The sequence below is a fragment of the Taudactylus pleione genome, unplaced genomic scaffold, assembly GCF_031769625.1.
Source record: "Taudactylus pleione unplaced genomic scaffold, aTauple2 ptg000005l, whole genome shotgun sequence".
In the NCBI taxonomy this organism is placed as follows: domain Eukaryota; kingdom Metazoa; phylum Chordata; class Amphibia; order Anura; family Myobatrachidae; genus Taudactylus; species Taudactylus pleione.
The window spans coordinates 21,317,610-21,331,056 of NW_028284408.1; the positions used below are offsets into that span (position 1 = coordinate 21,317,610).

Here is a 13,447-nt window from a genome sequence, read left to right on the forward strand (position 1 = left end):
ATATAGTGATTGTTCTTCGCAGCGCCGGCGGCTTTTATTTCTATATAATCAGAAATATACTTTATACATTGTTAATGTGGTAAATGACTATACTAGCTGTAAATGTCTGTTTTTTTAAAGGAATATCTACATAGGTGTATATAGGCCCATTTCCAGCAACCATCACTCCAGTGTTCTAATGGTATGGTTGCACATTAGAAGACTAATGGATGATTAGAAAACCCTTGAAAACCCTTGTGCAATTATGTTAGCACAGCTGAAAATGGGTTTGCTCGTTAGAGAAGCTATAAAGCTGGCCTTCCTTTGAGCTAGTTGAGTATCTGGAGCATCACATTTGTGGGTTCGATTATACTCTCCAAGTGGCCAGAAAAAGAGAACTTTCATGTGAAACTCGACAGTCTATTCTTGTTCTTAGTAATGAAGGCTATTGCATGCGAGAAATTGCCAATAAAGTGAACATTTCCTACAATGGTGTGTACTACTCTCTTCAGAGGACAGCACAAACAGGCTCTAACCAGAGTAGAAAGAGAAGTGGGAGGCCCTGATGCACAACTGTGCAAGAAGACAAGTACATTAGAGTCTCTAGTTTGAGAAATAGACGCCTCACAAGTCCTCAACTGGCAGCTTTGTTAAATGGTACCAGCAAAATGCCAGTGTCAACGTCTACTGTGAAGAGGCGACTCCAGGATGCTGGCCTTGTAGGCAGATTGGCAAAGAAAAAGCCATATCTGAGACTGGCCAATAAAAGGAAAAGATTAATATGGGCAAAAGAACACAGAAGCGCGCACAGCATCCCTCCCCGCACCAGGTGACACAGTGGGGAGGGACGCCACTGCTATTGCTCCATTTTGCAACGCCATGCCATACCCTGTGGACAGTGCTTGATTGGAGCCAATTTCCACCTCCAACAGGACAATGACCCAAAGCACACCTCCAAATTATGCAAGAACCATTTAGAGAAGAAGCAAGCAGCTGGTATTCTGTCTGTAATGGAGTGGCCAGCGCAGTCACCAGATCTCAACCCCATTGAGCTGTTGTGGGAGCAGCTTGACCGTATGGTACACAAGAAGTGCCCATCAAGCCAGTCCAACTTGTGAGAGGTGCTTCAGGAAGCGTGGGGTGAAATTTTTTCAGATTGCCTCAACAAATTAACAGCTAGAATGGCAACGGTCTGCAATTCTGTAATTGCTGCAAAAAGAGCATTCTTTGACGAAAGCAAAGTTTAAAGGGCAAAATTATTATTTCAAATAAAAATCATTATTTCTAACCTTGCCAATGTCTTGACTATATGTTCTATTCATTTTGCAACTCATTTGATAAATGAAAGTCAGTTTTCATGTAAAACACGGAATTGTCTGGGCGACCCCAAACTTTTGAACGGTAGTGTGTGTATATATATATATATATATATATATATATATATATAATGCAAAATTATGCACTTGGGTCTCAAGAACCCAAAAGCTAAATATAGTATAGAGGGTACTCTAATGGAAATTACAGAGGAGGAAAGGGATCTAGGAGTCACTATTTCAGGTGATTTAAAGGCAGGTAAGCATTGTAACAAAGCAATGAGAAAGGCAAGTCAGATGCTTGGTTGCATAGGGAGAGGAATCAATAGCAGGAAGAAAGAAGTAATAATGCCACTGTATAGATCATTTGTACGGCCTCATCTAGAATACTGTGTTCAGTTCTGGAGGCCACATCTCCAGAAAGATATAAATACATTAGAGACTGTACAAAGAAGGGCAACTAAAATGGTGCATGGCCTACAGCACAAAACTTACCAGGAAAGACTAAGAGATATTAATATGTATAGTCTGGAAGAGAGAAGGGAAAGGGGGGGCACATGATAGAAACTTTCAAATATATCATGGGTTTTAACAAGGTGCAGGAGGGAGACATTCTTCAAAAGAAGTGAAGTACTAGGACACGAGGACATGCACTAAAACTGGAGGGTGGTAGATTCAAAGGAAATTTGAGGAAAAATTACTTCACAAAAAGGGTAGTAGATAAGTGGAATAGCCTCCCATCAGAGGAGGTAGAGACTAAGACAGTAGAACAATTTAAACATGCTTGGGATCAGTGGCATCCCTCCCCATGGTGTCACTCAGGACGGGGAGGGACGCTGGATGCCGAAAAAAGGGCATGGCCTCGCGGCCCAAACCCCCGTTGTCCCGTTCTTCTTACCGGTGGGGCCGTGGGGAAAGTTGGGTGTGCACTGTGCAGTAGGGGAGATGCGGACTGCCTTGTGGTTGCAGTGTCGGCTCCCTCACAAATGTCAGGAGCCGAGTGCTGCACTTAATACTACAGTGCGGCACCCGGCTCCTGTCACTGAGGGAGAGTCTGCACCTTGGTGTCACCCCTCGGCTGGTGACACCCGGGTGTGGCCCACACCCCCTGCACCCCACTTGTGACGCCACAGCTTGGGATAGGGATAAGAATATCCTTACAAAGAACTGAGGATCACATAGGATTGAGGTTACCAAAAGGTAAAAAAGGGCAGACTAGACGGGCCAAGTGGTTCTTATCTGCCGTCAAATTCTATGTGTATATATCTATATATATATATTCCATAGACAAAAAACCTTACGGTTTCACATGTTCCATTAAGGCTGCTTAGACATGATCTGAAAATTCACAAAACCTATTGATTTTCTGCCACTCAAACTTCAAAAAGCAATGAAATTACGATCACTGACGCCTTAATGGATATGTTCCTTGCGCAACACAGATATGGTATGCCATCAAACCCTGTAGTTAACTGCAGATTCAGCACTCTCACAGAATCAGATTGCTGTCACTCACAAAATGGTGGAGCTGCTAATTCACAGAATTGTGTGCTCATTGGAATACACACATGAAGTCTATGCAACTGAGGTCAAAGCAAAAAATAGATCTGTGCAGATGGGAGGAGACACAGCAGCATGGATAGGTGAGACAAAGGCGTGTAGAGGAGGGATGGTTAAGCAGTACAGGGGGGGGGGAGTAGCCAAAGTAATACAGATGGGTGGAAAACAGTGGTGCGGATGAGGGGAAACAGAGTGGCACGGTTTGGGGGGACAGTGACGTGGATGGGGGAAGAGAGTGGCATGGACATGGGAAGACAGAGCAGTGCAGAACATACAACAGTAGGTATTGGGGAAGACAGATTAGTGTGGATGGGTAGGAAGACAGAGTACTGCATTTGGGGGTAGGAGACAGTTGCACAGTTGGACTTCTATGGCGCCTTCACCTGGAGGGCGATGGCCATTAAGCTCTTGTTCCTGGCCGTTGCCCATCCAGGGCTTCCGCGGCGTCTTCTGTCTTCGGCAGCTCTCCTCTGCTGCCTCCCAGCCGCCAACTGAGTGCACGGCAACTCATGTTGGCAGTATTCAAGCCAGCCGAGGCGGGGTGATGACGTCGCGAGCCGTTATTGGCTTGCTGCGGCCATCTTTGAATTTCAAAAATGGCGCTCAGGCGCCATTTTTGAAAAGGGCACGCTCGGTTCTCACCATTGAAGTCAATGGTGAGAACAGCTCATTGGCTGAGAGGCGGAAGGCTCGCCTCTCTCAGCCAATGAGCGCTCCACACAGGGATTTCTGTACTGAAAGCCCGGGCGGAGCTGTCATTCGGGTAGTAGTGTTCTTAGAGAACACTACTAATGTGCGAAGAGCTGGGTAGCTCGTGTTTTTGTTTTTTTTGCCAAGACCCTGGATTGTGTGAAGAGGATCTGATCCATGCGTAGGAGGAGGTGAGTATGGAATTTTTATTACAGGTACTCCCCATTGGATTATCTACTGGAGAAGAGGACAGAATGGTTTCAGGGATACTAGGTGAGTATGTGAGATAGTGTGTGCATGTGTGAGTACATGTGTGTGTGCATGTATGTTTTAATAAAATTGTACTTTTCTACGGTGTGTGTTGTGCTTTTTAAATTGCTTTTGCTGTGGAACTATAAGTACCAGCAAGCCTGTAATGCCCTGCATTGTGATACTTGTGGTTCTCCAGGTACCAGCATGCGGTGGAGGCTTGCTGGGAACTGTAATTCCACAGCAAAAGCCAATATTTATATTTTCATATGCACCACAATTTACATAAACAACCCGGCACCCACCACCCAGGGTTGCTGGGGATAGCCCCGGGCTATCAGCCTGGGCTTGGGGTGCCCAGGAGACAGGGACCCCTTTATTGGGGGGGTCCTCAAATCCCCAGGGATCCCCGACCTGACTAGCGGTCAGGGGTGATGCTGTGGCTGGGGGGCCTGGTGAAAGGGCTCCCCTGGCTGTGGCAACACCCCCCCCCGCTAGGAGTCCGGTGCTGGTTCTGGTAAATACAGGTGGACACTACGCATTTTTTCCCCCTGTATTTCCAGAACCAGGACCGGCTCAGAGCCCTGTGCTGGTTGCGCTAAATACGGGGGTCCCCTACGTCATTTGTCCCCCTTATTTTGGCAACCAGGACAGGTTCTGAAAGGCCTGGTACTGATTGTGCTTAATACGGGGGACCCCTACGTCATTTGTCCCTTGTATTTAGCACAAGCAGTACTGGGGCTCCAAAGTCTGGTGCTGGTTATTTTCTGGGGTGCGGGGCAACGCCATTTATTTTAATTAAACACAGAAGCAGGTATCATGGATCTACCAGATCCGAGCCTGCATTCTGTGAGCTGCTAGCTCCCCCGGGCCCTAGCGCCTGCCCCACTGCCGTCCACACTGCCACCGCTAAAGTCCGCTACTGTCCCCGGGTTCTGGCCGCAGATAATGCCCACGACCCCCTCGCGCCTTTCCCCCCAGCTCCCGCTGCAGCTAACGCCTGCTTCTTTCACCCGAGCCCACCACCGCTAAAGCCCGCAAACGACAGCCATCTTTGTGCACCCAAGTGAAGCCACAGCTATTACACCTGCTGGAGGCTCCCACTGCAACAAGTTGAAAAGTCCTATCTCTACAATGGCACATTCTTGAGGTAATAGTTGAAAAACTGTAACTTTCTAATTTACCTGAACCCAAAAGCACGTACCCTGGCACAATAGCTACCTAATAAAACAAACTCCAAGTCTAAATTCCACTCCTACCATGAGTTTTGCCTTCCCAAAAAAAACCATAGACTACAGCAGAAAAGTGGTCCTAATTAAGAAAGTCAGAAAAAAGTGACAGTTGGAGTTTTAGATTACTCCCAAATCCTCATTTTTAATGTTTTGCCCTGAAATTTGGCATGCAGCACCCAGTGACAGTTCTACCTGGCTTTGCCAAATTTCAGATCTGTACCTATAATAGCTTTTGAGGTGTAGCCCCTTGAACACCCTGCCCCCCCCCCGTTTTTTTAGATACAGCCTTTATATATGGGCACGACTGTGCCCTTATAATATATATTATTATTATGTTGCATGTACAAGTATTGGCAGTGCACTTTTGCATTATTATTAAAAGCAGAAAATGTAATTTACCATATGTGACCTCTTTAGTGTTCTCTATAGTCTTCTAGTACAAGTACAATAGAATAGTGAGTGAGCCTGCCTGAAGTTTTCAGTTAACGTGGGTCATGGAGAGTGTGCCTGAGGCTGCCACAGTGCCTGGACAGTCCACTGAGATCCCTCTGGACATAGCCTCTAGAGACAAGGTATCGTGAGATAATGACTTAGGATCTCATGAGACAGTACCCATAGTTCTGAGGCAGAACTTCATTAACTTGTTAATACAGCCTTCCGCCCTCACATTGTGTGGAGTAGCTGGTATTTTCCTTTGGCTATGCATCTAGTACACTTGATCCCATGGGCACCAAGACCGGAGAACCCTAATCAGCCAGGGAGACACAGTCATGCCCAAAACATTTTCAAGACATTTCTGAGACTGCGTGTCTCCCGTGTGCCTAAATCGCAACTCCAACTCTGTGTGCACGCTACTTGGACTGCGCAGTGCGACTTAGACGCATGTGCAGAAGAAACAAATTGAACCACTGCGTCCAACATCAGCAGTGTGTGCAACACAGAATCAGGACCATTATGTATAATGGAAATGTGTTCTTTTAGTTCATAGGAGCAGCAATTAATTTTCAAATTTCACAAAGATATTTATTATTATGTGAATTGGTCATAAGAAGTTTTTTTTTTCTATCACATTTCACCTTAAGAATGAAGTTACCTTTGTAAACATTCCTGAGCAGCTGTTTAATGGTTTCAGTGACAGATGCACACTTCAGACTTTAATAAGGCATTTATTTGCTTCAGTTGTTTTCCTGCTGCCCCTAAATGCTACAAGCAGGATTTTAAAAGCTGTCAGTGCGTGAAATCTGTACATGTGACACCATCTAGGCAACATCCATGTTAATAAGAGCTATGTTAAAAAGAAAATAAAATGAATATTTTGGGGAGTTAGCAATGTATCAGAATTTGTTTCAGAGTGTGTAACAGAAGCGTAATATCTATAGAAAATGTAATTTAATTTTTTTTTCTTTATTCTCTTAGATTTTATCAGACCTTACAAAGACCATGAGAGAATGCTGGTTTCAGAATCCGTCAGCAAGACTTACTGCTCTGCGGATTAAGAAAACATTAAACAACTTGAAAAATTCATTGGATCAAAGATCGACAATTTCTATGAATAATCTTAAAACACATGACTGAAATTAAGCCATAGGAGAAAATGTTTGTGGGACATTTTTCTTTATGGTGAGCATCAATGCCTGTAATATGTTCCAGAATTGAAAGCACAGTTTTGAAGACCATACCAAACGCTGGATCTTATAGAACTACAAACATGCCAGCTTTTAAGCAGTGATGCCTCTGGTAATGATAGATATGTTAGATTATTAGGATGAGCACTTTTACTAGTTGCAAATAAGCCTTTTTCTTAGCCACTCATCTAAGCTCTCTGAACGTAAGTTCTGCTCACAGCTGTAAAGCATATACTGTATCATGACTATGTTCTAAAGCAAATCCACACTACATGACACTCTAGCAGCAAAGTCAGAAAGGTGTATGACACTCAGCGTAGAGAGACTTATGTTGTAAATATCTGTCAGTAGATGTGAGAACAGTATAATGATGGTCCATTTGGCTGCATCATCAGCTTCATAATTTCAACATTGCATATTTATTTTACACAGCACTTGTACCTCAGTGATGTCACAGGTTCCTTTTGAATTGATAGGCTGCAATCTCACAAATATGGTATAGTTTATGACATGGGCATGGCTGTCTCCAATGTGTGTGTGTGATAGGTCCACTTCTTTGAGCTAATAGTGTGATTATAAAACAAAGACTTCCCAACTGTACAATGCTCATCTACACATATATAAGTAAAATTTACTTCTTCTTAATAACGATCATTTGATATTTTGGCCTCATTTATCAACGAGTGATAAAACGCATATAATAAATGGTGCTCCAGCCAATCAGCTCCCAACTGTCATTTTTCAAAAAGATGACAGTTGGGATCTGATTGGCTGGAGCACCATTATCATACACAGCGAGTTTTATCACTCGTTGTGAATGATAAAACTCATTGATAAATGAGGCCCTTAGAGATTATCATAGAAATCAGCAAATATTCTGTTTTCAAGTAAACAGAATAATTTATTTTTATAAAGGAGGAAACTGTGTGAGGTGTAATATATCTCATGACCAGCATTTGACAGACAATTGTATATTTGTGCCTTACATACAGACTGAATGCTAACCAATTGGCTGTTAGAGTTAATATACTTAAAATGTTTGTTTCACGTAATGTTCATGTTGTCTCTATAACTGGATGTGCAGAATATGATAAGAAAGCACAATCTCTATAATACAATTAGCTGTTTGCCTAGATCTTCCACCAGTTTACTAATATCCCAGAACATAGTAATATACCCTATTTCTAGTGCAGGTTATTGTTGGAATGAACAGGAACAGAAGTCAGGCTGTAGCGCTAGCCTTTCCTTAGGGCTCAGGCAAGTTAATTTTATGCATTCAGCGCATATTCATAAAGCTTATAAACAGACTTTAACACTGATACGTAAAAAGAAAAAGGAATATACAAGCAAATGGACATGTAGGCATGTACTTTCTAATAAGCATTCACATTGTGTCTGTCAGGGCACTTTCTATGATTCTTTTTCATATAAACATGTCTATTTCTAGCTCTGTTTTTGTATAACAGCTGTAATAATCATTTTAGCCTAATGATATCAGAGCCAGACACAGCCCCCAAAGTAATAAGCTGCATCCCTTCTCCGGGCTTCTCCTGTAGAGGGAATGACAAAAGTATGTTGGGGCCATGATGAAGCAACTCACCGCAATTTGTGACATCATGACCACAGACTACCCACTTCACTAGGGAAGCAGACAGGATCCGGGAGGCCGGTCTGCTCTCCTGGGAAAAATCTACCTGCATTACGTTTTAATAATTAATGTAATGTTAATTAAAAATATATTAGGAATGAAGCTTTTGTTAAGTCCAACTTGATGTGGTGTTAATAGAATAGTTATTGCTGCATTACAAATACTGCTGCTATTCTTGTTGAAGTGGCTTTCATTGGCTTTTTTTTCTGGGTGAAGCCTTCATTGACACCAATGATAAGGTGGTAAGCCCTACATTATTTTTTATCTTCTTCACAAATCAAGCTAACAGTGAGCTTATCAATCATTTCACACTTCCCTGTCATTTTTCAGACCAAATTACCATCTCTATTCTGTTCCTCTTTTTGTTCTGGGCTAGCATATATACCTGCATGGATAAACTTCTATTGGCTCCAAAACTTATCAGTTTAGGAACCTAACAGACAAGAGCACCTTCATTTGTTAGGATTCTGTGGTAATTCTAGTTGTGTATAGTAACTTGTTTTTTTATAATAACTCGTAGCATGGATCTGTTTTTCGACACATGAAAGATGATATTTTTTTTTTAACCAAATCTTGAACCTTTAAAAAAAAAAAAAAAAAAAAATTAATATAATGGAATTTTTGTTGTGTATATAGCATTTCAAATAGATAAATATGTATTTCAACTAGGTACATGTATTTGGTCAAATTTTTAGTTGGTATTTGATTCAAGGTGAATGTTGGTGCAAAAACTCTCTTTATAGCCAGTGCCCTCCTTCTCCAAAGTCCTGATCAAAATTAAGAGGATTGTGGTATAAGATGTTTATTAATAAATTGTCCGTTTTTAAAAAAATAAAATTTTCTGAGGCTTTTCAGCGGTTCTGCCAGGGATTTAAAGCATACATTTTTTTTAAAAAGTCAATACACGCCATATATTGTCTAGAAAAAAAGTCACAGTTTGAAATTTTGCTGCAAAAAGCCCCTAATGAAGAACCATCCCTTTGTGAGATGGACATTTTGGCTGTATGTTGTAATCCAACAGCAGTCTGTAAATTTTGCTATTGAGATCTTAAGGCGCATATCCACCACACGATATAAATGAACAATAACGACACCATAATTGTTCATTAATCATGCAGTGAAAATGCCGGCAACGACCAGCAGTCGTTGTCGGCATCTGTCATCGCCTGAAACTGATGTCCAACCTGACGATATCGTCAGGTTGTGCAGCTTTGGGGTTGAGGGAGGGTGCCCAGACTGAACGATATATCGTTCAGTGTGGGCTCAATGTCCACTGAACAATAAAATGAACGATTGAACGATCACGATGTAGTGATCGTTCAATCGTTCCGTAGTCGTGTAGTGGATATGTGGCATTAGTCCATGCCAGTGACTGTCTTTTTTTTTTAAATCTCTTTATTTATAAGGCTAGATGACAAATGAATAAAAATACATGCAGCAAAAAGAATATTTTAACATCAAACCGTATAGAGTAGTCACATTTAGAAAATAGTACATAACAGTGATATAATATCAAAAAAGACTCTGAGTAAGACACAGAATTCAATTACAGGCGAAGGGCGCGAATTGCCGTTGCCACGGCGTTTAAACGCTGGCAACAGTAGGTCGTCTCGCACCCTTCACCCGGCCAATCGAATGCCCGATTCGCTCAAAAGTGCTCGCTACCCTATGGAGTAGTGAAAACTTTTCAGCGAGATAGAAAAAAAAGAGACACCAGATGCACCATACAACCATCAATAATTATACATCATATATGAGGTTTTTGGCATAAATTTGGCCAAAGTATGGTGCATCTGGTCTTTCTTTTTTCTATGTTGTAGTACTGAGTCTCAGCTAGGTAGTACATCCCATTAGTAAGAGCTAGGGTGTGCAGTCCAGGCTCCCTTCCCCTAAAACTTTTCAGCAAGATCCCGCTGCCGTAAAATGCAGCGACTGCCGCGCAGATTTGGCCGGGTGAATGTATTCGCTCTTAATTGAATTCCCCCCACAGTGCACAAAAAAGATAAGAAAGAACATCCAACTACCACATTTTCATTTTTTTGTTGAATCAAAATATGTAAACCTATAACTTCTAATAAGTAGAAAATGAGATATAGAATAAGAAAAATATGAATTGTGTGAGGGGGAGGGAGAAGGGTGAGCATCGGCTGCAGAGTACGGGGAATATAAACAACCTTAGTATAATATATAAAGGTGTCATACAATTTTAAGACTCTACAGTGAGGTTCAGATGAGGCCTGGCAGGGTTCTATGAAAATGTGGGAACCAAGCTTTATGGAATTTTGAAATTTTATCATGGAGATATATTCCATGGAGGCGGTATATCAAATTCCGCTAATTAGCGCTGTAATAGAAGGTGCAGTAAATTGTTTCCAATTAGTGGCTGTCAAAAGTTCAGCTGATCTAAACACGAGTACATAGTTTGTTATATCATTTAGAAGAGTCGAGAAAATGGCTTACATAATAAAACAAGGCAAAGTAATAAAGATATCACCTATCAATTATAAAACCTCATCCCAGTATGTAGAAATCAGAGGACAATCCCACCATATATGAAAGTAGGAGCCCTTTTGTCCACACTGACGCCAGCAAAGGTCCAAAGTTAGTGGATAGAGTGAAGTCTTTCAGGGACCATACCATCTGGTATAAATTTTAAAATAATTTTCCTTAAGGTTGGTATTAATGGATGTCTTAGAAACTAACTGTCGAATATCTAACCACTCGTCCAGAGTCCTTCCCAGATCAGTCTCCCAATCCAAGTGATGCTGTCTTTTAAGGCTGGCCTGTACATTGTTCATGTTAATCCCATTTTAAAATACAGTTGTCTGTGTCTTGGGGCAGCCATTAATAATGTAGACATAATCGATCCCACTTCAAAATTATATAAAATGTGATTTTGGTAGCTGAAATGCAGACATATAAATAAGCTAGCTCCAGGCCATTGAGGATAAAATGGATAGATAAATCAATTACAAGTCAACAATTTTATATTTGCCTTTTGCTTAAAGAAGCTGCCGCTAAAATACATATTCACTTTGTTTTGATTTTTGCCCACTTCAGCACCTGTCATGTCCTAGAGGGCAGTGCCACTAAAAACAGTATTACTTACAGGACTGTTATCTAGTATTAGATACACACATTTTAATAGCCTTCTAATTTATACTGCAGATGTATAGGTTATAATTTACTTATTTTAAGGAATATTAAAACTTAGTTTTTTCACGTGTTAGCTAATTTTTCCACCACAATGTTGCTTGTGTACATTATGTCGATTCTTTTACAATTTAGTGCTTGTTTAAGTGCTCCTTTCACTTAAACACACAGAAGACAGCCAGTGTATAAATTGGTAGCCTGCAGTCTCCTGAACATTTATGCAGTCCTCAATATGGGGTCTATTTTTTAAAATGTGTCTCCAAAATAAAATCATTTAATGCTGCAATTTATCATGAAAATATAGCGGAGACAGCCAAGTGATACTGGCCTGGAGTGGTAAAGCTTAAGTGCCTGTTTTTCCAGTCCAGTCTCAGGCAATATGCACATGCATGGCTATCGCTAGCCAGGTCAAGCATGCACAATGGAACTGAAAACATTCTTGAGCTTCGGTTCCACCTACTGGGAAAACATAGAGTAAAAATAGTTAAAAAAAAAATAGATAAATATATGAAGAAATGGGTAAAAAATAATTACCAAGGAGAACATGTTTTATTGAAATCATAAAGTATTTTTTTCATTAATTTTCCTACATTATAGCTATAGAGTGGCGAACTGATAGGAAAGAGGCAAAGAGAAAAATAGAGAAAATGGGATAAAGAAAGAAAGAGAACAGGTTTGAGAAAGGAAACAGCAATACAAAATAGGGGTTGCTCATATCAACTTAATGGTTTTTCACAAGTGCTTGTAAAGGGAGGGGGTTACTCTGCATTACAGAAAATAAAGAAAAGAAAAAAGTTTCCCTCCAGCACACTGCACAAAAACCAGCAGAAAGGCTTGAATACTACATGATAACAGAAATCCATAAGTTTTTGTTGCATATATTTGCAAATACATGGTTAAGCGCCGGGCCGCATCAAGGCTCCTCTATACAGACGTCCCTACCCTAATGCTACATAATAATAGCACCCACTCTGATTCATGATTGCATACTGTTGTGCCACATGATCACAGCACATACATAAATATATTTCAGTTGAGAATTTTAAGTTATGCAGTTTAATGTCTCTATAAGTTTATCAGAGCATAGAACTAATAAACAATTGGAGATAAAAAAAAAAGAAATAATAGAATCACTTAATCAAAGTAGCCTCCTTTGCAGATATAACCGCCGGACACATGGTATTCTTTCTACAATGGAAATCATATATTGTTCGAGAAGTTCTAACCAACAATGTTGAAGAAGCACCCACAAGTGTGTTGCAATTGTAGGTTGCTTTGCTTTCACCCTTCTGTTCAGTTCATCCCCAAACCAGCTTGATGGGGTTTAAGTCTGGAGACTGTGCTGGTCATTCCATGATTTGCAGCCTACCATTCTGTTCTTTAGCTTGAAGGTAGTTTTGACAGCCTGTAGTTGGTTTTGGTCATTATAACATTATATTGCTTTAGGATGAACCCTTGACCAACTAGGCGTATACCAGAGGGTATTGCATGTTGTTGCAAAATGCCGTTGTAACCCTTTTTGGTTCAGGGTGCCCATAACTCTGTGCTTGTTCCAACTCAGGATCAAGCAAAAGAGCCCTAGACTATCACATTTCCTTCTCCATGCTTGACAATTGGTGTCACAGGGGTTTATTTACTAAGCGGTGGCTTATAAAAGCCGCTGCTTCTCGGCCTGTTTCAGTCAGAAATTTAAAAGTGTAATGCTTTTGATAGCAAAACATATGGTGTTTTGCTATTAAAAGTATTGCCCTTTTAAATTTTGGGCTTAAACATGCCGGGAACCGGTGGGTTTTAAAAGTGGCCACTTAGTAAATATATCCCATACGCTAACGAGTAATCCTTTCACCTACTGAATAGCATACAAAAACTCTACATGATGAATCAAAGATTAAAAATTTAGATTTCTTGGTCCTTAAATTTTCTTCCAGTCTTCAGTAGTCCACTGTCCGTGCTTCATGGTCCAGACAAGCTTCTGTTTTTATTGCTGCTGAACAGAGT

The 13,447-nt window shown here is 40.9% G+C and overlaps 1 protein-coding gene across 4 annotated transcripts in view; it reads left to right on the top strand.

Moving 5' to 3' along the window:
* ACVRL1 (activin A receptor like type 1) overlaps nucleotides 1-7,354 on the top strand; it is a 182,821-nt gene extending 175,467 nt beyond the window's left edge. For all 4 annotated transcript variants that reach the window (XM_088445812.1, XM_088445745.1, XM_088445959.1 and 1 more), the window contains one exon: nucleotides 6,440-7,354. In XM_088445812.1, coding sequence (XP_088301938.1) covers nucleotides 6,440-6,598 — 159 coding nt within the window. In that variant the 3' untranslated portion in view covers nucleotides 6,599-7,354. The remainder of the gene's footprint in view (nucleotides 1-6,439) is intronic.
* The last annotated feature ends 6,093 nt before the right edge of the window (nucleotides 7,355-13,447 follow it).